At 39.8% G+C, this 23,657-nt stretch overlaps 3 protein-coding genes across 4 annotated transcripts; 2 read left to right on the top strand and 1 right to left on the bottom strand.

Moving 5' to 3' along the window:
- Positions 1-6,152: 6,152 nt before the first annotated feature.
- LOC146468015 (synaptotagmin-4-like) lies at positions 6,153-13,702 on the bottom strand. 2 transcript variants are annotated; one of them, XM_085124793.1, is made up of 4 exons: positions 13,623-13,702; positions 8,334-9,505; positions 7,407-7,527; positions 6,153-7,044 (listed from the first exon to the last, which is right to left on the bottom strand). In XM_085124793.1, exons 1-4 carry the CDS (start codon positions 13,678-13,680, stop codon positions 6,728-6,730), a joined length of 1,668 nt encoding a protein of 555 aa, XP_084980919.1. In that variant the 5' UTR covers positions 13,681-13,702; the 3' UTR covers positions 6,153-6,727. The 2 variants fall into 2 exon arrangements, with proteins under 2 accessions (XP_084980919.1, XP_084980918.1); XM_085124792.1 differs by lacking the exon at positions 13,623-13,702 and adding an exon at positions 11,240-11,517 and having other exon boundaries at positions 6,154-7,044.
- An 818-nt stretch (positions 13,703-14,520) lies between these two features.
- Positions 14,521-18,846, top strand: LOC146468014 (uncharacterized). The gene is made up of 2 exons (XM_085124838.1): positions 14,521-14,626; positions 15,842-18,846. The coding sequence occupies exons 1-2, from the start codon at positions 14,584-14,586 to the stop codon at positions 18,817-18,819; spliced, it is 3,021 nt and encodes a 1,006-aa protein (XP_084980964.1). The 5' UTR covers positions 14,521-14,583; the 3' UTR covers positions 18,820-18,846.
- A 2,125-nt stretch (positions 18,847-20,971) lies between these two features.
- On the top strand, positions 20,972-22,664 carry LOC146468013 (synaptotagmin-4-like). The gene is made up of 2 exons (XM_085124783.1): positions 20,972-21,112; positions 21,214-22,664. Exons 1-2 carry the CDS (start codon positions 21,107-21,109, stop codon positions 22,123-22,125), a joined length of 918 nt encoding a protein of 305 aa, XP_084980909.1. The 5' UTR covers positions 20,972-21,106; the 3' UTR covers positions 22,126-22,664.
- Positions 22,665-23,657: the final 993 nt, after the last annotated feature.

Here is a 23,657-nt window from a genome sequence, read left to right as displayed (position 1 = left end):
AGGGGATTATTAAAGTACGCAATAATGTGTCGGCCCTTATGATTCAGTCGGTGCTTGCTCCTTCGGCGAGGAAAATGAATCAGCAGGGTCCATTAATCATCAGAGTCAGCTTTTCTTTTTTAAGGAGTTTGTAAATGTACACCCTGAGATACTAAGCCGCAGGTTGTTATTTTCATTTAGTAGATATAAAAAAAATTCACTTTAATTATAGGATTTGGATACTTGGAATATCAATCACTGTCATCTTTGTTTTTCGCATTTTATGTATATAGCAGGTCCACATCAGCCTCGACTGCGATCTTACTAAGTAAACCTGCTTTACCAAATAGAAATATGTATGTATGTTTCTTATACTAAAACATAACAGTTATGAACCAGACTGGTTCAGTGATCCATTGATTTAGTAAGCAATAAGAAAGGGACCGCAAACGAAAAAACGGCTGCAAGTATACGCAGGATCTGTAAAAGATCTAATCAGCCAAAAGTATAAATGACTCAAATTTCTACAAGGCTGATCGGGGCTGATCGGACTGCGTAGAAAACTTATCACGACAGCGACATGATAGAGACCAAACCAAGAATCAACAGAATGCGCCAACCAGCTCGAAACAGCTGTCCACGGTTGCCGCATTCTGTTGATTCTCGGTTTGGTCTCTATCATGTTTTCTACGCAGACCGATCAGCCTTGCAGAAAAAAGAGTCATTGATTTAGTGCTCGATCTTTGATGATCAAGGACGCAATGCTCAATGGCGTGGGGCATTCTTAGTGGTATCATCCTAAAATCATGAGCATTGATAACATCCCATGCTTCGTAATTAGTTACATTCCCATGTACTGTGGAAGCTCGATTTGACGAACCTCTTTTTAACGAAGTCCTCTGTATACCGAACGATATTATCCAGCCCGACCTTTTAAAATGTATGATATAACGAACTCTCGATATAACGAACCAATTTCCTGGTCCCTTGGCACTTCATTAAATCTAGGTTCCTTTGCGTTATCATCTTTCTCCAGTTTTTTTTTTCTATCATTTTCATTTCATCATAACACGACTAAATGTTTTAGCTTACGTAAGTTAAGTTCCAGTCAGCTGGAGAATGCTAGTTAGCCCCAAGTGCACGAGCCACGAAATTCACAGAACCCAGATATTTGTATTATTTTTTTTTTCTTGTTTTTGGAACAGCTGTAAGCCTTGAAATGCCGTTAACCTTCCTTTCTCGTATTTTTGTCAAAAGGGTTTGTATGTTTGTTTATTTATCGATACGAAGCTTCACGTTCGAGATAAAAAGAATGGCGGCCGTATTAATTGCAAGAGAAAATGCACATATGCAAAGCGAAATGACGTAACATCCGAGGCTTAATCCTTCATGATTTACCTTCCTGGGGGTCAAATGAAAAAATCTCAGCCGCGATATTTACTGATATTAAACCGATATCCTTGTAGTTTCTTAATGCTGTTTTAATTAACTAGAATTGTTCGACTCACTGGCGAGGTCGTTTATGGACCTTGCTCCTGTCCTGGCAGATATGAATTATACATTAGTGCAATAATATCTTCCTTCCTTTCTTCCTTCCTATTCATCTCTTAATTGAAAACTGATATCACCTAGCGGCTTTTCTGACGTATTTCGCAAGAAAGTAAGGGGGCTTGCCCTCATATTATTTTTATCTTATGTTATAAACTAATTGTCTATCTGCTTATCTTAAGAAACCCTTTTCATTTGTACATTTCACCACCCCATTACAAAAGTTGCGCCTTGTCACACCCCAAAATACCAAAGATATTTTATATATTTACCAGAGTTCCATGACTCTTAATACGTGAATTGTATTAAATTGACAACGTCCAGCGCCTTCTCTCTTTAAAAATAAATTTTACCGTGAATATTTCTCTTATGCGAGATCAAAGTTGAAGAGATTCCAGCAAATAAACACGAATATGTGGAATCCGTATACGCCAGTAAATAAATCAATTATTTCTATTTCTAGAAACTTTAAGATAACATTTTTATTGCACTAGTGGGCGCGTACGTTTATATCAGGAAACTGCGATCTTGATAAGCTCGGTATGGCGCACTTTCTTGTTTTTAAAACATTGACATATTGTAATCAAAACAGTCCATGGTTGAGTGAGACGTCCCAAAATGTAAACTTTAAAGAGCGGTAACAATTTTATTGCGTGCGAGTATGTTTGCTAAAGATTTCCTTTCATTATCGACCATCTGGTGCCATGAAGTTTCGAGATATTAGAGGGGAAAAAAACAGATACTGTACACAGAAACACTAATCGAGGAGAAGAGAGCCATTTCCTACACCGAAAAACTGATAAAAACTGATAATACGTTAAAACCATTATAGTTCTTCCTAAATCCTTTAAGACTTTCTCGAAAGGAAGTATAAGTTTCAAATCTCTTTATCTTTCACTCAAGAAAGAAAAAAAAGAAAAGAAAAGAAAAGAAAAAGAAAAAGATCAGGTGTTTGTTACAATGCGTATATGTTTCATAAAGTCGCAAATGCTATGTCATTTGCGTCAAGCTGAACTATTTTGAACAGGCAAACCCGGAAAACTGGGAATTGTTGAAGCCCTTTGAACCGGATGTTTGTCGCCTGCGGCTTGTGTTTGCAACGGGAGGGACTGGCTAATATTAGCACGATGAGAAGTACCAACAGATTAACGATCAATCGCTTCTTGATGACGCAAGGACGCGACCTAAGTGTATAATTAAGGTTGGATTGTTGGATAGAAGTTGAAAATGACTGAAAACTATAGTCAAGCCTTCACAACTCACAAAAAAGAAAGTATAACTGGCCTGCATTCTAATGATCACGCAGAAGAGATAAAAGATTTAAATCACGTGAATTTTATTTTTATTTTTACCTTTATGCAACCAAGAACACGTAGGTTTTCGCCTTACGACAATATTACCTCACCCCACCCCCACCCAAATGCCTCGTTGTTGGTGCGCAAATGCAAAGATATGATTCCAGGATTCCTTGCAAAAGAGAAAAATATTGTCTACAAAATTTTATCTTTGTCATTCCTTCTAAGCTTATCTCTCTTTCTCTTTCAGAGCACAGACGACATCAAACGTGCCATACTTAACGAAAGTGAGACACCATGCTTTGGCTACAGGTTCACCGCCTCGTCCCATGCCCGGTGATGGTCTATTCACTATATAGAGTCTTGCATCTTGATTGAGTGAACTGAGGGACACTAATGGACTGATAAAGAATGTTTAAAGATTTTCCCGTACGAATATACACCCATAAGAAGCTGGCAAGCCGAGTTTGTTGAGATGGTGACTTGTTGGGCGAATTTGTTATGGGGGAAATTTTATATGGGCGAACGAAAATGCTTAACCAGACACCTGATTGGTAGCCACGCAAGAACAAAACAAGTTAACGTTCTTGATGAGTAAACGTTTTCCTCTTGCTATATTTATCCAATTTTGTGGCTTGTAAATTCTTTAATAGTACGGAAATGTACACAGCGTGAGAGTGCATGATTACGGTTTAATAGGAATTGGAAAAATTGCGTTCTTTTATGGAATTGAAACTCCTGGCTCGGAGTATGCATTTTCTAGCTTCAGATGTCATTGTCAGAATGTAAAATAGTCACAAAGGGTTAAACCTAAAATGTGACCCAGTTCGGCAAATTCTCTTATTTCTCTAGGATTGACCATCACGAACAGCATGACGCATCCCACATTTATCGGCATTTCCTGTGCCAACTGCCTGCAGCTCCCCTATTTGAAAAGCAATTATTAACGGTTAGAAGGCAAAACTCAACTTTTTTTTTTTAGAAACTCAAGGTTTCTATCGGCTGATGGCCGGTGAAGAGCGAATCACTTCGCTAACTGACAAAGTCCATAGCAACCAAGAGAAAACCATCTAATTTTTCAGCATAACTCGGTAGCTGATGTATTTAACAAAGAAATTCATGATCAGATAAATGATTTTATATCCAGCTAGTTGGATAAGAAGTTGGCCCTTTTCCTTTTTCACCATCTGGATAAGGGAAGATACTCTGGGTCATTGAATTTGCAATTCCAGAGTTAATTCTAGAGTTTTGATTGGCCAGTTGCGCAGCCAATGAGATCGCAAGTTTTAGTTATACTCGCTCACTGGTTTATGCTAACAACCCTAAAATGGCATTGTGAATGATAACTGGACTTTCTATAGAGATAATCCTATCCGCTGTTGCTACTATACGCACTGCTAGCCTTTCTCCACTTGAAGCCCAATCAACTGTTGTCATAATGTGCTAAGACCACAGTCAAGTGACAAATAAGTGCGCGCGCCTCCATTCGAATGAAGCGCGCGCTGATCACAGCTTCATTGTTACGTCACGGCTTTCAACAACGTCGGCAGGCAACGGGAAAACACCACAGGATGGTCTGCCAGGCCGTTAGCAACCAGTGGATCAGGAGCTCATAAGAGTAGTAATGACATACCCGAGTGCAATACTCGAGTTCACGCTTTCCTAAAGGCTAGAAAACGAAGACTGGTTTCAGTCAGAAATGACGTAAAAAACGACTAATACGAAAGAAAAAAAGCAAAGAAAAGAAAAGAAGGGAATTCAATTTGATGACGGATATGCCTACAGTAAAACTTACAGGACAGCTAGAGTGGTTTGGAATTGAGTTTCAAAGGCATTTTCGTGTTTGTTTTGTCTAGATTTTTACCTCACTATGCTATATGTAATGCTTAAAACACGAGCAGCAGTGTTTTATCGAGATTTAAAACCACTGCACGTGATGTTTTATCGACCATTTGATAGGTCAATGGGCTTATGAACTAGTAGTAATCGAAGATTATAGTGCGTCGACTAAGGCCCATAGGCTTCTAACTGGGTTGCATAAATCATGTTAAGATTACAGGAACCTGTAAGTATAGTTGCAAAACATTAGGTTATTGTCTGGGAACAATTGTCAACAGCCGTTAGAAACGTTTTATGCTACCTGTCCCAGGTGTTTATAGGGCATCCTACCAAGGATGCGGCGGATATTTCAGAAAGAAAAGGATCTTACCTTGTCTTGTACTTTTCGTTTTGTACTTTTCTTAGCGAAACCACGAGGAACGGTGCGAAACGCGCGCGGGACGTCAAGATGCTATTGTGACCTGACGTTTTTATAATGAACGGTGAAAGAAAAGTTCCTCGGAGATGCATGACATGACCACACTGAAGAAACGTCTATGTTTTTTAAAACCATTTTTGACACCTTTTGATATTTATTTTTATAACAATTTAATTTACAGGTTCCTGTAATCTTAACGTGATTTATGCAACCCAGTTAGAAGCCTAGGGGCCTAAATCGACGCACTATAATCTTCGATTACTACTAGTATCTATTTTTATATCAATCCTATTCGATATACAACTTCTTTTCTCGATTACTCGCGCTCGGGAACATTTACAGCGGTACGCACTGGGTACGAAACGCGCTGGGCATGATGGACTGTCATATTCATTATGCTATTATGACGGTGCGATTTTGCACAGACATATTTTCTCGATTTTTTGCGCTAAGGAACACACGCGCTGGGCATGATGGACAGTATTGGGACGACTCGATTAGGAAGCGTCGACGAATGAGTTTTTGAAGATTGGTTTAAGGTTTAAAAAGCTCGCGCCACTTTATTAATCAATTATAAGGCAAACCTCTCCCATTCCACTGGAAAACTTGTTGCAGAGACTTCGAAGGGGGAGTCTTGTGGGAGAACTTGCCTGAGTGTCACCTATTTTTGAGCTTTCATCGTAAAAACAATTACCTCGAACCGCTAAGTTTTCTTAACAAACAAGAACACAACTAATACAAAGTCAACAGTTTTTATTCCTTCAATAAATTAATGTTCCTCCCAATACCTTTTCAGAGAAGGATGCCAGACTTTATAAATGACAATGTTTAGAATTTGTAACATTGAACCAAAAATTGCTCCGGCTTTTAATTGCTTCAGTTTGAATTTTATCTTCGCTCTTTGCGATATATTTCATATAAAGTTTTCTGTACGCCTTTTTATGTCAACTTCTTTCAGTATTTTGTATACGGTTCCTCGAATACCTTTTTATCGAAATCTCTCTCTCTCTCTCTCTCTCTCTCTCTCTCTCTCTCTCTCTCTCTCTCTCTCTCTCTCTTGTTTTAAATAAATAATCGACTAACACTTGTTAGTCCTCTTCTTTATCGTTCTGGTCTATTTTCTTTCCCGAAAAAAAATCTTTATGATTTTAGGGAAGTCGTTGTCGTATGAGAAGCAATCATATTTTGTTTCCTTTCCCTTACAAGGCTCTATGGCACACCCATGACCAGTTCAGAAGACCTAACAGTGTGGGACAGGCGAAACCTAATCATGAATTGTCTCACGTAACTTTTCCCGGGTTTTAAGAGGTATACAATGCGTACGTACACGCCGCCTGTCAAGTACAATAGGAAGGAATGCCAGATAAGCAGGATTTCAGTAAATCCCCTTCTTCCAACAAGAGGCTCAAAACAACCGAGGAAGATTGGTTTCCTTTGCAATAACGGCACGTGCAAAGAGTTGATCCTCGAGAGGCTTGAATAACCGCGTGGAAACCATGCACGGTCCTCATCTCCACTTTAGTGATGGAAAATAAAAGCGGCTGGCGTTGACAACACGTGTGAAAAGTATTCACACTTTGCACACTAAAATTCTGAGTTAAACATAACCACAACTGGATCACTTGTTAATTTGGTTTGTAGGCCCATGTCAGCAAACGTCGCTGTTTAGTTTATGCCATTTTTCAATATGTCTGCTTGGCGACTCAATCATTGATTTCCACTGTTCCTGCCCTGAGCCGAACGAATCAAAACCAAGAATGACTGTACCCAGGCCTCCACCGCCAACGTTGATCTCAGAGTGATTAACAATCTTGAGCACAACGGTCGTCAGGGATATCTGGTCAGCAGACACATTGAAATTGAACTTCTCGTTGTACACGGGATTGAGGCTCCGCCGTTTGACGCGCGTGTTCGCTTTGGACACGCGCGCACCGTCGCAGTACAGTGCCAGCTTGACGTAGGGGTCTGAAGTGAAACGAATGAAAGTGTTCGGCAGCGGCTAAAGGTAAACGTTAAACAGGAAACGCGGTTTACTACTCAAATCGTGCGACTAACGAGCTTCAATCGCCGCACCGAGATCAGCTGACATTCGAAATGTGTATTTTCACCAACTAGCGATTTTATGGTTTTTATCATCAGTATACAAATTTACGGCTGTGGAAGCCCATGAGACTCTTTTTTTAGTTTTGTTTGCAAGAAACGTTTCATTTTTGGATTCGCTATGCATAATTTTCACTGTACGAGACAAATATTTTTGCTTCTACCACCACAAATAGTTTAATTAGCAGTTAACATCCAATCAACAATAGATGCGCCCGGTCACTTACCTGTGCGGTCAGCGGTTGCCTTTGGTAACCCGCGAATCTTCGTGACAGTTATAATCAGGCGGCCACTGATTGGTCGAAAGCATAAAGATACACACAATTCACCAAGGTCAGCAGCCTCCGTCTGAAGAAAAAACAGAGCAAAGGGCTGTAATGGATTGTCTTGGACTGGACGAAACCCCACGCGAATTGAAAAACATGCTAACTAGTGGAGAAAAAAGGAGGAATAGACAAATGGCTGTGTGCATGAAGGAGAGGGAGGAGAGGGAGGGGGGTCCTTCGTCCGCTTTCTTGATGAAGTATTCCTGCTGAAAGGAAGCATTAAATTCAATAATTTACGCCATTAAAGAGCCTCCTATTTTCTACGCGCGGTTTCCCCTGTACACAAATATGTAAATTCAAACTCGTTGAAAATAGTGGGTATAAATTTGTAATGCGAAGCATCCTATCCAGAGAGAGTTGTTATACTGCCAATGCAGCCCGGCTACAGAAACCGGGTCGAGCTCCAGTAGTATGGGCCAACAAGACCCAAAGAACGACTCTACCTTGTCTACCACTTTTTTTCACTATCCATTGGTTTCTGGCCTCATCATCAGTGGTTTGTTGGAGCGCTTTTCAATTAAGTGGCGAGAGGAATTCGTGTTAAGATTGCTTTGATTTTTCTTGACGACAGATTGCATGTGATTGGTTAACAAAACTCGTATACTGTACCACTTTCTCAATCAATGGGTAGCAAAACCAAAACCAATCGCGACTCACTCGCACGCGTTTTTCCGCACTTGACACCGGTGACGTGCATTTGCTCTGAATGCTGATTGGTTCATTGCCCTGTTTGCGTCTGTTCTGATTGGTCAGGGCAATTACTTTTGTTTTTTTGTAAGACATTCAATTGAATACTGGTCTATGAAATGGAATGTAACTAAAACTCACCGCTAATGGAGCTGGAGGTTTCAGGTATAACCACTTGGTGATCGAAAACGAGGGGCAGTTCTCTATCATCTTAAGCTCCGACAGAGGGAACAGAATCTCCCCTATGACGTCATCACCGTAGCGCTCTTTGAAGTTGTCCCGAAAATTCACCACTCTGAACTTAAGTTCGTACTCTTTGATTCTGTCCTTTGAAAAACCAGAGATAACAAAAGTCTCATTGAAAACAGGATCTGGAGTTCCCTCGATGATTTTCGTTCTCTGCCAACAGAATTGTTGTGGAAGCAAAGACAGTTTCACCATTGGATTGATACCTTGTTTATTGTCTGCGATTGGAAGATTTATTGCTTTGATGATGTTCACTTGCAGCTCAGTTTTCGCGAAGTTGTAGTGCAGCGCAAATCGGATTCTTCCTCGACCTTCTTCCATGTTGTCCGGCGATGATGTTTTGTCCTCCTCTATCAAACCAACCTCTTTGAGATTAATCTGATTTAAAGTCTCCTTAGAATTGTTTTCTGATAAGTCCAAGCGCCTCTTCTCTGTCGTGTCTTTTTTGTTTGCTTTCCTCTTCTTGGCAGGGCTGTTTTCCTCGGCAGAAAACCCAGAATCAGCCCTTTCGCGCTGTGTACTCCTCAGTCCTCTCTCAACGTCCTCTTCTGTTTTATCCAAATTGTCCTCGAGCGACGCATGCGTGCTAGAGTCAGAGCCTACAATATCCGGGGCACCTACGGTTGATTTTTCACGTGCCCTGTTGTCAGGTTCATCCTCTGATATGGAGCTTTCGTCATAGTTGGTCTTGACATCTCCATTTAAAACCTCGTTAGAAAAGTTACACAGGCGGTGGTAGTAATACCTTGCAGGAGGTGGGCCAGAAAAACTGCGATTTTTCGCCTCTTGAACATTCAAAGAAACAGTTTTAGGAAATGAAGAGTCGACAACTTTATCTCCTAGCACAACTTGAATTTTTTGGACTTCCTTCGTTGCGTTCGCTTTCGACTTTTCTGTCGTCATTTTCTTGTACGCGCTGACGCCAAGAATGATAAAACCGTAGCCGACAGCTACTCCCAGCAAGACAGGAAATATTAGAATACCAACCAGACATAACAACCCAGTGTTGTTGAACGCAAAGCGGGATAGAAAATTGGATGACGGTTGTTTCCTGCGAGGATCAAAATCTGAAAACAAAAGAAAGACAGGATTGAGCGTGGCTGGGTTGTGCTGAAAAAAGGCGGCCATTAAGTCTGTTTTGCACTAACACAAAAGAAAAGGCACTAAAGCATAATCTATAACTTCAAGCATTTTTTTGCTTTTCTATAGACTCCCTCATCACTATTTTATTTAGTATTGTATAATTATCATGAACAACAATGTATTAGTGATGGAAGCAATAAATTGAAATTGAAATCACAAAAGGGCCGCTTAACTATTTAAGCAAGTGAGAACACCTGCGACACAAGAGATTGAAAAGAGATGAAGAACGGACACTTTCGTTCTTCTTGTGCTTAAGCTTAGGCTCATCTCGCAGTTTTCAGTAATGAGAACGGGGGTGACATAAGCACAAGCACAAGGCTGTCCAATGTTTCGTCCGCCATCATCAGGCTTAACATCGAGGGGATGTTTTCTGCGTGTGCGTCTGTCCTTATGCTTATGCAGCTAGTGTTCTCACTTGCTTATCGTAATGCTTATGCTTATGTCCTAGTGAAAACCAGCCTTTACTCGTCTGGGACAATCAACGAACTGTTTCGTGGACTATCTGCTCAGATGCCTCAGAAATTCGAATTTAAGTGCCAGTGTAAAACAACAGTTTTCGTTGCCGAAATATCACCTCAATTTTCGTTACATGGGAACTGATTTGTTTATAATGTCGTTTGTTTTAGGAAAGGACAGAAGTGTTGTTTGGCGTATAAGTTACGCCAAGTATCGGAGAGCTTTAACTCTAGCACCAGTTTGGAAATTCGTTGAAATAAAAAAAACAACGACAAACTGCTCCATCCGAGACGGTGTGGATCGTAACAACCGACAATATACAAAAAACAAACAAACACGGACAAAACAAACGTCTTGAATATTACCACAATTCATACATTACTAATCTCTGAATGCACTTAGAAGGCAATACTATTGCCTCCAAGATGCATCTAAGTGTATATATTTCTATATATTGTATGAAAAGAACAGTATCAACAACAAATTATCGCGTACGCTAAATGTCAGGAAAAAATACTGCTGTTGGGAGAGCTAGCTCGAATGTTCTTTGGCAAGATTTCAGCACAGCCCCTACCTTAATTATGAATACATTTTGTGGCTCAAACTCTATTCAGGCTTGCCGTTTTAGGAAGAGGGTTAGTATGACAGCGGTGTGTGAATAATTAATGCTTTTCTTTTTCCGATTATGCCTGTGTCAGTGACTGAAAAATACATCTATCGATGTATTGATAGTCTCCACTTACTAACAAGTCCAACATAAAGGCAAATTTAACAAAAATTACCGTGGTTAATTTATGATAAACGGTAACTAAATGCAATAAACGACGAAAAAATTTCATGTTTACATACTGTGATTTTTAAGATTGCAGGCGGTTGCGGCTCGATCTTGTAAACATCACGAGAAAATGTGATAAATATTTTATTAAAATAAGTGAGAGACCATCGCATTATTGGATTAAATTGCTTGAAGAAAAGGCTAATTTCGTCATCAGAAACCGTCGGTATATCAGTCGCATGTTGCAAAACGAGTAACAAATTTTGGTTATTAAACATTTGCATTTCTTGCCCGCCAAACTTGTTCGAGAAGGTTGGAAAATATAAAAACATAAATGTCAATACGAGCAAATGCGCATCAGCTTAGTTCGAAACAAATGATTAGTATTAAAAACGGTTAATTTAATTTAAGGATTAAAGATTCTTACCGCGCTTCTTTCGGCGATTGTTATTTTCTCCAATAAATGGCTTGTATTGTTGCCGTGGATTGGGAAAACTTGGCGCCATGAACACCTCCTCACGTAAACACTAAATGAATCTAGATTTATCGTGGAGTTTAGCTTCCAGCATTGTGTCAGAGCTAAGGGCAGGCATTCTATTCCTTCCTCCGTAGTTAAATCTCCGCTCCGGTTGCAAGATGCGGAAAGCCTCGAAATCGATGAAGGTTTGATCAGAACGCGCAACAATTTTACGAAAATTTGCTCGCTGTTATCTTGAATATATAATCATAATTTACATATGAAAAGACCAACGTGTCTGTTTTGATATGTTATTTTGTTTTTTGAAGATCTTTTTAATATATAGAAGTTTACACAGGTGGAATTTTAAGGGCACACAATACCGGTAAAGGATTTATAAAAGATGAATTGCCTTTTACTTATAACACTAGCATGTACTTTTTTCCCTTTCCAATGAAGTATTAAACGTGATTTTAAAAAGTTTGGAAGTGGAAGGGTTAATTGTCCAAACACTTTAATAAATGTGTGTTTCTCGTCAACACCTTCTAGAATAAAATTATGGTCTAAAAACCCTGGAGGACTGGGTCGAGACAGCCTCGTTATGAAGTAACAGGTAATGGCGATCAGTCCGGAGCTGGGTGAGGGTTAGTGTCAGCTGTGAGTTAGGGATACGGTGGTCATTGCATAGAGAAGGCTGAGAATTCTTCAAGCCAAATTAAGGCTTGATGAACAGCTTTAAAAAAAAAAGGGACATCGACTACCTAGCAAATGAAAATGGACAGCTATTAAATACTCCAACTCATTTATACCCCGGAGCTACCGCCCACGCCTAAAAGCCTCGTTCTCAGTCGCCCTATAACTTATGCTGCCGGCAAAATATTCCCCGAAAAGCGTTCTGCAATGCTCCAAAACTGAGGCTCAATTTACCTTGAGTTTAGCTAGTTGGTTTCCAAGAAATTGAGTTGATTCTGACTGGCAAGTCAATCGAACTAATTTCAAGTGCCCACACTATTCTTAGCACCATACTGTAAGCTTTCTTAAAAATTGAAAAGGTAGGTAGCTCGCATTAGGTACCCGTTTGGTTATCAGTGAATTGTTATGAGTGTAGACAGTTTGAATTTCAACCAGTAACTCAAATGTGTGACACGATAATACCACTGTACATTTTTAAATAGCAAAGTACACTGGGTGTAAAACATAGAATTCCGCACCGTGGTTGTTGGTGCAAAACCTGGGCAGACAGTTTCCAGGATGGCTCTAATGTGCAACAAGAAACTACGCCAACTACAATTTGGCACATTTTTACTTCATCCTCTGTTTTTAAAACGGCAAAAGAGTACTAGTCTGCGAGCAGACCTGCTTGTATGAAGTTGCAGCGTCTGTCGCAGTGGTTATTGGCGCACGGTCGATTGGACAGTTTCCTGGGAAAGGGGTGTACTTTGCTAACTGCAAACTGGCACATGTGACTTCAGCTTTCCTAGAGTCTGCGACAAAGCCGAAGTTTTTAACATCAGACAGTTACTAACCAGTTACCACATGCACCATTTTTTTTAGATCAGCCCACAGGAATGGAATACCAAGCAAAGCAAAAATATAAACCAGACCAGAGGCTGTAATCTTCTGAATCTTATCTGAAGACCGTGCGTCAGGCATGGCTCCTCCAGTCACGGTGAAGAAAAGCGTCAGCGAACTTCAAGATCTAAGTTTTATAAAATTGGTATTGAATTTCTCTTTTAGCAGCAATTGGCTACTGTAGTATATTTGATGAAAATTTTCACGAATCAAGACACAACGAAGTATGTAAGGGCTTCAGTACCTATGCTTCTAATCTTTGATCTTGTTTGTAATCAACTTATTGTCATTATCAAAGTGAATAATATAGATCGGCAAAAATCTTCAGAAGAAAAAATGAGTTAATTTTGGTAGGTTTGAGTTCTCTAATAAGTATTTAGTTGGTTGTCCGGCAAACTATTGCAATTAATTCTAGCAAATTTCAAAACGTGTGTACTCTTAACGCGATCAAGAGAACAAAAGCCACTGAACAACAAAAGAGTCGAAAGAAAGATCACTAAAATGTCGTGGAGTTTTTTTGCAGTTAAGACTCAAGCATCGATATGAATGCAGGAAAACTATGATTTGACAGCAGCTATGTACCCAAGAAAAAAGTCTCAACGTCCCCTTAATTGAGTAATACAAAGCTTAAATAGAAATGAATCGCGTGAATTTCTTTGTTTAACAGTTGGTAGTACTTGCTTGTGATAATTCTCTATTCTCCCTATTTTCAAACAATCCTCGTGATTTCATTGCGCCTTCAAACGTTAATTTCTAGCGTGTTAAATGAAGCGTTTCTTACCTCTGAAAGTCGGTAGCGTCATGCTTGGGGAATCTAGAGACTGACGCCATTTCAACATGGCGGCACCAAAAGCACGGAGATCTGCTTTCCACAAGTAGTGACGTCACTACGGTCACCTGCTTGGAGCAGCGGGTCCCGCCGTTTTCTAAGCGCGGGAATTTGTGACCACATGACGGCAAGAAAGAAGTAAACAGTAGAGTTGTTGGTTGCATGAAGAAAGATCAAGTTCTACCACAGAAGTTTGCAGCCAGGTTGAAGCATTTTCGTCATTCTTTTGAAAAGAAGGCACAATGGCAAAACGCTAGAAATGAAGGATACAGGAAGAATCTGATGCAAAGTAATTTCTACAATCCTGCAATAGCGTGTGCAAAATATCCGTGTTATCAGTTTACCACAAGGGCTCTGTAAAACCAAATGTCAGGCATCACAAGGATTCGAAAGTAAAAAAATAGGTCAAGGTGTGGAAACCGTCACAGTAACCTCACAGTTGGCTGACTTGTCTAGCTCTTAATTGTGTGGTCAGACAACTTTCAGATTGCATCGTATCAGTTCATACCCACAATGTTATTGCCATAAGATTCCTTTTTAACATGTTTTTGTTTTTGTGATGCACTTATAGTTGTGAATATTCTAGAATTGAAAGATGGCAGAGTACGATACTGCATACACGATTACACATGTGTGTCGCCATTTTGAGCGTGGCGATATCATTGCCCAAGGAAAAAGGTTGACTTCCATTTTCAAAATAGCGGTGAAAAACAAACAAACAACAACAACAAAAAGGGCTTGCGTGGTTTTCATGGAAACGAGGATGTTACTCTGAGAGAGTAACTTTATAAGGTCACCGCTACCATGGATACACTGAAGTTTCTCATGTCAACACGTGACTCAGCCTAAGGACAAACTCAAGTGGACGATGCCGGAAGAGGTTGGCGAAAATTTAAAGACCTGGTCCATTTAGATGATGGAAATTCTGTCAAATGGAACAACACAGTACACGTTGAGTAAGTCAAGTTTAACATTGTCTTTAGCTTTTTGATAAAACATTAGGATGATGGATTGAATGCAGAGGCCATATACACAATAGCGCTCTCTCAGTTCAGTCACCTGTAATTATGCAAAGAGAGACTGGAATTAACGGCAAACAACTCTGTTTAAATTTCCCTTTCAGGCTGCTCTTTGCTTGTTTTAGTTTTAATATTCCTATGCACTGATTTACATCAGTTCTTTTTAATTTATAATTTCAAGTACAACGTTAATTGTACACAAAACAGACTGACAGACGTTATACTTTAAGTTTGAACTAAACATCAGTCTGCACGCATGGTGAGTTTTACACAGCGTTTCAGCCATACTCTTTCCCTTTGATTTTGCATGTTTAGTGCTAAGTAATACACATTAGAAATAAAGGCTACATGTGAAATTATTGATCACGATTCAAAGCAATTGTTATTGTGTCTTGGCAGTATGTTTTCTCAATTTTATTATGTTCCACCTACGCCCTGCATGCTTCAATGGTCCGTACGGCACGCAGGGTGGGAATCTTTACGGTATTGACTGGGCGTGTCAAAAAATAAAGAATTTATCTCCAGTTAAAAGAGCTCATGTTCATTCATCGTTTTCTTGATTGGAAAAAAGCTTTATTTACTCATTCTATTTGGAATAAGAACGAGACTATAATAAGGAAATAAATACAAGTAAATATTGTCTTTTGAAACTTTTCGTGTCTTTTTAGAGAAGTCTTTCAAAGTGACAGGTGGAATAACAGGTGGTGATCAGAAAAGTTACTGTTTTGGAAGCAACTTTTGAATGCATGGCTTTTACTTTCAGAAAGACGAAGCAACGACTTTTCAGTTACCTTCGTCAAATTTGTTTATTAAAATAAACACGTCTCATTTTAAACAATTACTTGGTGAAATGACAAAATTATTTCATGTTAGCCCTGTCTTGAATGTTCACTTGGAAACTTAACGCTCTGCCCAATACGTACACAAGCAAAAAAGACAGTTAAGCCTATCCTAGAGATGTAGAGTATAAAACCTTGAAATACATTCTACGGCAAAGCACTTTTTCCTTCATGTGGAGACAATTTTGCAGCAAAAGCCTCTTTTACTCGATGCTGTAGTATTTAATTCGCGTTAGACTTAACCCAACAAGAGCTAGAAACAGAAGACTGTGCCATTTTGTGGAGTGAAAAATTAACAACATTATTTTCCCAGATCTTGCAGATCAAACTCCTGAAGAAAGTGACGTCATCCCACAGGACGACCCAACCGACATCACGCCATTTCTTTTTCCCGCCATTGGCGCCCTGCTTATGCTCATGTTTGGTGGCTTGCTGATTACGAGCGGAACGACGCTGTGCAAACCTAAAGCAATGCCAGATAACAAGTTCAAAAAAAAATTTGAACAACAGTATGGTCGCCGGACAATACGCTTTCATAACGTACCAGAGAGGATTGCTAAGGAGCCATTTTCAGTTCTTCAACAAGAAAACAATGACGTTGTGGATGCAGTGAGAAGCGAATATCAAGACCTACCGCAGTGCCAACCGGTCAGCGAGCTAGTTGGCAACATCGTGGGACTGCATGGGGAGACATGCGCAGTGAATGTTTGCAGACCAGAAGTGATGGAAAAAGGCACAAGTCCCATTCATTCAACAAGAAACGAGAACACGTCAGAATACGATATTCCTTCATATAGAGACAGAGAAAGCGACGCAATAATGGAAAATGGCGCAGCTGAGAACAAGAAAATCTCTATTACGCTACATGAGATAAATTCAGCAGGTGAAGGAAATGGCAACTGCAGAATTTCATCTGCGTCAAGTGGAATTGGTACAAATTCTCCAGATGATTTTGAAAACGATAGTTTAGAAGAATTTCCCTTAAGCGAAAATGGTTCACAGCCACTCGATGAAGGTGCATTTTCTGAGTTAAATGGAAACGGTTTCCCTTCGTATGTCCCCAAAATCGACCGTGGGGTGTACCCTGGGGGGCGTTTAAGCGTATTGCAGCTTGAATGTGCGCCTAGTTGCTTGTGCGTGAACGCTTGTGACTTCTCTACGCATGGCACAAAAGCTGGTGAAATAGAAGCGTCAGATGATGGAACCCGAATAACTAACGAACGACTCACTTGGGGTGATATTGCTCAAAACATAAACCCAGACATTTTAAGGTTTGATACCCCATCAGCTGATGTAACAGGTCCGCTGAATGAAAAGAACATGCATGACAGGGGTCAAAGTCCATTACGACGTGAGGATTTGGAGAAATGGCTGAATGATGTAGAGGTGTCCCGTAAGACAAGAGATGAAGACTACACCCACACGTTGCTTGGGGCATTAGATGTAGAAACAGAAGAACGTCATAAAGAAACAGTAGAGCTTGTTTCTGGAAACAGAAGAATACGTGCCCCACTGCAAGAAAGTTTGCAACTATTAAAAAGGTTAGAACTTATTTCAGAGGATGATTTGCAATTAACGCAGACTAAATCTCCCGTCCACCGCGGCGGCCGTGCGAGTTGCCTGAAAACCGTGCAAGCACCAAGTTCACTGTGCCTATGCGCAGGGAAATGTAACGCGCATTTTCAAACTGAGACAACTTCTGGTCAATTAATGGCGCCTACAGATTCAATCGGGGAAAATACTGATGTCGAAGGGAGCTCTGACATGCTGGAAAGTGAGTACCGATATAATCCAACTATAACTGAACGTATTGCGAGAGGTGGCAGACTGAGTTGTTTAAATCAAGTTCACGCATCGAGTTGCTTGTGTATTCATGGTCCATCTTGTAAGTTTCATTGTCAGAAAACAAGGAATTTTGATGAGTCGACAACGAAACCTAGGCAAAAGGATGGAGGAAGAGAAATGCGCGCGCAAAAATCCCCGGAACTTCTTCTGGAAGAAATAAACTCAGGGGTGAAAGAATTACGCGGAGCCAGCTCGTTTGGCGAAGTGAAAGATTCAACAAAAAAAGGAATCACTTATTGTAGATCTGGACAGAGGGACATTCGGGGAGAGGACAGCGGTGAAAAGAATATTCGAGGAGCAAGTTCGTTTGGGTATTCAACAACACAGCAACCTATGGGTCATTACATGAGGGGCGCAAGCAGTTTTGCACCAGAAATTCCAAACAAACTGCACACTAATCGCGGATACATCAAACAAGTGAAACAAGCGAATGATACTCATTGGGACTTAGACGAAACTAGAGGCGCTAGCTGCTTTGCATCGCTTGACGAAAGCATCACAGGCACATCTAGCGTCACGTTAAGTTTTGCCCTGGACTCTGATGGTGAAAGTTTCCCTGGCTGTACATCCTCGGACAATAAAAGAAACGATTCAAGGTCTAATTTACGTAGACACACAAACAAAGCAATTCACAGAACGAGAATTTCAAAACCGGCAATTAAACAGGACCGTTATGCAAACTCTTTGAAATGCACAGATACTTCCAAGATTGGTATTGATTTGGAGAACAGTTCTTCAACAGGACATACAACGCATCCTTCTGGGAATCATGCAAATGAGCGCGGGAAGATTGATGTACGAGAGAGAGTAAATGTTACAAGAGAAAACACTCGTGCAGCCAAGACTGATGGACACCACCAAACACCTAGCGGATACGATGGACGTATTCTAAAAGTGGGCAAAGATGCGACTATGATGAGTACATTGTTAACTGCGCTTAGGCGAGATGGAATACAAAAACAAAAAGGAACTTCTGGTCATAGTGCAGCTAAACGTAACGACAGAGAAAACGTTACGAATAGCAGTGAAACTTTAGTGAGAAATCTGAAATTTTCAGTTTTATACAAAAGGGCTGATAATTCAACACCGTTGCTTTACGTCAGTGTTCTGGATCTTGAAGGTGTGTCAGAGGAACTAATCACACCATTACACAGTATTTATGTAAAGTTTTGTTTGTTCCCAATGTTCAAAACATGGCGACGGACCAAAACCGTTAACATTTCTGACAAGCAGCTGGTTTTCAAAGATCATTTTATCATCTCTGGTGTGAAGCCAGTGGATTTAGAGCAAGCCACACTTCGATTCATTGTTGTTTGCAATGGACAACAAGAGAGAGACATTGGACAACTGGAAGTACCTCTTGCAGAACTCAAGTCACGTGACAAGCTAAAACGGACTTGCGCACTTCAGCCACCCGGCGTTAAGGATGACGGGATTGCTGGATGAACACGAAATGTGTTGTGTATGACAGAAAAAAAAAGTTGAGGATGGCGAAAATTTAAGACTGACTTTAAAAGCAATAAAATTTGATACAATGATAAAACTGAATTGCTTCTGGGTTTTATTTCAATTAAGGAAAAGAATTTAACTTAACTCCAGGCCTTGCAGGGTATGCAGACCGGCTAGGCTTGGATCAATTACCAGCTGCTCTTCGGAAAATGATCCCGCGCTCTTTCCATATATTTCTTCCTCCGAGTGGCGCGTTAAATAGTCAAAATTTGGGGAGATGTTTTAGTCACATTTTGGGGACATGTTGCAAACTCGTGTAAAGCTACTAAAGCATTACCGATTGGATAAAATGTGACTGAAGCACAATCCTGTTACTTTCTCAAACAGGGTCAAAATATGATGCATTTTACCTTACATACTGTAGGGTAGGAAAATCAGAGATTACTGTGGCAGTGCTAGTGTAAGGGTTTACGAGGCCTGACCACCGCCCCCCGGGTTTCTTCCTCACGAATGAGCCCATGCAAAGAATTTCTGTTTAGGAGACTGAACCACTTTGTGTCTTATAACGAATTTGCTATTTCCGGATTACCGGATCCGATTTCTCCTTTTCATTCCATATTTACATTACACTGAATTCGTCCTTCGATTCAGTCCACCTTCAAAGTAGACTGTGTCAATATTTACAGTCAGGGGAAATACTTAGTAAATATCATAGCAATTGTAACAACATCAATTTGCTCTTCAAAATTTTTTTGGTACCCAGTTGACGTACACAAGGTACTGGCGTACATTCACTGGCACTTTCTGTCCGCCGAAAAAAAAAGTGTTTACTCTGAATAGCAAAATCGTGTTATTTTCAGTTGATTTTTCGTACTGACTGAAATTTTTCAGTTCAATTTTGGTTTTAATGAAAAACCATACCAGTCTAAAACTTTTCAGTTAAAAGAAAGAGGAAAAGAGGCATTTAACATGATAAAGAAAGGAGATCAAAATATTAAAAGGATTGAAAGAAGCATATATTTTGAATATGCGCCGTGCACGGTATTGCAGCCGTTTTTCCCCCGCAGACAGTACACAAGTGCAGTACATGGTATTTTTAGACATTGTGGGAGCTAAATTTGACAACACAACAGTGCTAAAACGAGTAAGTATTTTTAAAATGAGCCTTTTTCAGTGGGAAAACGTTCAAACGTGACTTAAATATATAAATATTTCAGTTCATTACAAGGGAACTCTTTAATACATTGTTTTTAGGTTATGTGGTTTTCACACCGGAATAACATGCTGTTGAATGGCGATTGTGTTCACTTTGCTAAAAAAAAAAAAGTAATTGCTTTTGCAAAATGGAAACTGAGTTGAGAACAAACTGCGAAACATTCGACGTGTAAAATTAAAGAAGAAAGCGATATCGACCTCAAAAATATTTGTTCAAGAAATTTTGTTGGTTAAATGTGATGAAAACGTCGTCCTTGTTCTATGATGACAAGTCTTGTTTTTACTTTTGAGATTAACACTCATTTAATTTTCAGTAAAATTTCTTTGTTATCAAGAAGAATACACAATTCCCACAACAACATGGATGACATAACTACCTATTATCTACTTCTCGCTTTTAAATAATGAAGCACTTTTGAAATGCCTTCTTGAGAAAACTATGATTGGGAATGATAATTGTTGTTTCGTTGGAATGTTGTTTTCCAGAGCATGAAATAATAGAACAGAAATAGATAAGACATGGCATTTCGAGTCGACGATATTAGAGTACATTAGTAAACGGAAGGATTACAAACCAACAAAAAATGAGCGGTGGTCGAGTGTTGTCAGTTTGCATGGATCAACTTTTTAAAACTTCATTAAATATTAATAATGTACTGGCGAAAAGTGAACGAAAAAAGGTGGAAACCCAATTCAAGAAATCAGTAGATAGATAATATAATTTGTGGGTTAATCACGAAAGATGGATATATTTGGTTTCAGCTTTCAGATTTTGTTTTTCAATGACGCAAGGGGTCGTTGAGTGGGCATATTTTGCATAACAACAATTGCAAGTTACGCACGACTGACTGTTGGAAATAAATGACAGAAAACAAAGGTATCATGATTGCTTCATTTAAATGCAAAACCAGTCATAATCGACTACTCGACCCCGCGAAAACTCCAGGTCAAAGGAGCTGTCGTGAGCTGTCGACACGTTTCTCAAGTTGAACCGCACAATTTTCCTCTTACTTTGAATTTGGCGAACGTTCGCAACGGAAACAAACAGAACATGACTTGAAAACTCGAAATGACGGTAAGCGCTGATTCACTTATAAAGCCCTTTAAACTTTCGCGTTTTGAATCTTGTGAAGAAATTTTTAAACTAATCCGAATGCATTCTTGATTATTTTCCAGGACTCGAGTATTCTCGGTGTTATTCTTGGGTCAGTCCTTGGTTTTCTGGCTGGAGCAATTGTAGTTTGTTTCGCATATTTTTGCTATGCCAGACGTTCAAAGTCGTATGATACACAGTCCAGGAGTGATGCGCGCGCGAAAATTGACTATTACTCTACAAGCCCCGAAGGGTTTCTTCTGTCTCAAACTCGACCTGTCCAGGTTCAGCCGAATGTTTATACATTGGCAAAGTCCTCCGCCGAATCCTATCCCGAAATAACCGAGTTAGACGCCGGTGAACAACAACGTATTCGAATAACGAAGCCGTACGAAGTCGGCACCTTTACTACCATCGAGGAAGACGGCGAGGAACAGGAAGACGGAAAAGCGCTGGAGCCGCTCGCCAGAAACGGGACCATAGGCAAGGAAAAACCCAAACTTGGTAAGCGAATGAGCTTGCCCACCACTTTAAAGTCAGATGGGTTGGTAAACGCAAGTGCGGAAGATTTCTTCAGAAAGAAAAGTTCAGGGACTGAAGAGGAGTGTAGGCTTGAGTTCTCTTGTTTCTATGACACGGCAAGCCGCGAGTTACACATTACTGTAATTCAAGTTGTCGCGATTTCCACGCCGGACGAGAGCTTCCTTCGCCCGCCAAATTGTAGCGTGAAGATGCGTATTTTGCCAGAAATGCTGTCGTGGCAGTGGACGAGAAAGATTTCTCGTACCACAAATCCTGCCTTCAACGAAACTTTTATTGTGCCCGGTTTTGTCCATAACAAACTCCGCGAATGCACAGTTCATTTTGTGGTATTGGATTTTGATCATGTTCAGGACAATGTGTATGTGATTGGAGAGGTTTTTATGCCATTGTCTGAACTCCGGGCGAACAGACTGGAAAAAATTATCAAGAGGGTTAACCCGCTATCCTTCTAAAAACCATTTCACAATATTTAATTTCGTAAATTCCGTAGCAGAGCAAAGTAGGATTTTCATGACAAGCCGTAATATGCAAAATACATCCTTTTAAAGCAAACAGGAAAAAATTCCTTCAAATTATGTATTAGCTCATCATTAAGAATCGTTAATAAGCCCTCCGGGCAGTCGGTTAAAAGGTGTTCAAAATCTGAAAATGCTCAAAGCCTAAATTGGTATTTATTTACGGTGAACATAATCGAGGCACGGGGATAGCTGGTGATGTTTTCCAATTTTAATGAATTTCCATAGTTTTCTTGGCTTTCTCGATGTGTAAATGTTGTTCGGTTGGCCTGTTAGCTGATCAACCAACCGAATCATTTATTTTGTACTTTATTTATATAAAAAAGAAAACAGGTTTAGTGTTGTTTTGTTTAAAATCCCATTTCCACTACATATTAAAATTGCTCTAGGTTTGTGTGCATAATATTGTGGCTTGGAATATATAGTAGTTTATATTTATTAGAAAATTAAGCAATAAAGCCTTGTTATATACCAGGTTTCCTGTTTTTAAATGATATGAAAAATAAATCCCGTATTTTATTTCTCATAATCTTTACATAAGATATGATCATGAATATTTTTTTTTATCTGAAAAGATTTTGGAGACGACCATAATCGCTAAAAGCGGACTAATTATAAGTTTGAGATCAGTGGATAAAACCGGAATTTATACTGGCTCAATATCACTCGACAAACAAAATTGTTTTCTTCGTTCCCCGATCTTTAACCACAGTGTATTCAGTAGTTTTCATGTATTCCTGTATTTATCGTTCTTAAAAATACGAACGAGAATCTCTTTAGAAATGTCGCGTACTCAAACATTTCCGTCGTAAAAAATGATCATATCTAATTTCTCCTAACAAGGTCAGCACATGCAATGAAAACAGATAATGAGAATATAAAGGCAATCGTCAGGTTTAGATATTGCTTTGATTGCCAACAAATTTAAGCCAAATCTCAAATTTTCTTCTTTTTCACCAACCAAAAGCACAAGGGAACCAAAAACAAAACAAGCCTATGACAAGCACTCTTTCTCTGATTTCAAGTGTGGGAAGTTTGATTTCCGTCTTGCGGTCAAACCTCCAACAATTTGCTCGCCAAGGAGACGAAACCGCGAAATGGAGGTAGATAAAAATCTCTATTAATAGTGTCACTGAAACGAAATTTTTATTGCATGTCTAGTTTTTTTCGCTCAAGAGGTACTTTGCGGCCATTCCTACCCTCGGAGACCCAATTCAAGTCGTACCGGAAAATTTTCCGTGTCCGAAATTTTTCTCTCTCGATTTGACTTTCCCTCGCCCCGACTATCTGCCCCTTGGACACCGAGGATCGATGAACCTCTCCCAGCATCGTGGGTGAGTCTGTTTTGTGGATCCCTTGATCAAAAGTACTGATTTGTGATCTCGAAAGTGACCATCTCAAGCCACAATTGTCGATCATTGTGAAGCCGCCAAAACGAACTTGTGACGTCAAATGGTTGTATCACTTTT

Source organism: Pavona decussata, unplaced genomic scaffold, assembly GCF_977016875.1.
Source record: "Pavona decussata unplaced genomic scaffold, jaPavDecu1.1 SCAFFOLD_133, whole genome shotgun sequence".
Lineage (NCBI taxonomy): Eukaryota > Metazoa > Cnidaria > Anthozoa > Scleractinia > Agariciidae > Pavona > Pavona decussata.
The sequence above is the reverse complement of the archived record's forward strand: the minus strand, read 5'-3'. Positions and strand labels throughout refer to the sequence as shown.

Coding starts and splice junctions, on each gene's coding strand:
- LOC146468014 (XM_085124838.1), top strand. CDS start 14,584: ATGATGGAAATTCTGTCAAATGGAACAACACAGTACACGTTGA. Junction 14,627..15,841: donor AACAACACAGTACACGTTGA/GTAAGTCAAGTT, acceptor TTATTTTCCCAG/ATCTTGCAGATCAAACTCCT.
- LOC146468015 (XM_085124792.1), bottom strand. CDS start 11,318: ATGGCGCCAAGTTTTCCCAATCCACGGCAACAATACAAGCCATTTATT. Junction 7,528..8,333: donor AACCTCCAGCTCCATTAGCG/GTGAGTTTTAGT, acceptor TTTTTTCTTCAG/ACGGAGGCTGCTGACCTTGG. Junction 7,045..7,406: donor GGCAACCGCTGACCGCACAG/GTAAGTGACCGG, acceptor GTTTCACTTCAG/ACCCCTACGTCAAGCTGGCA.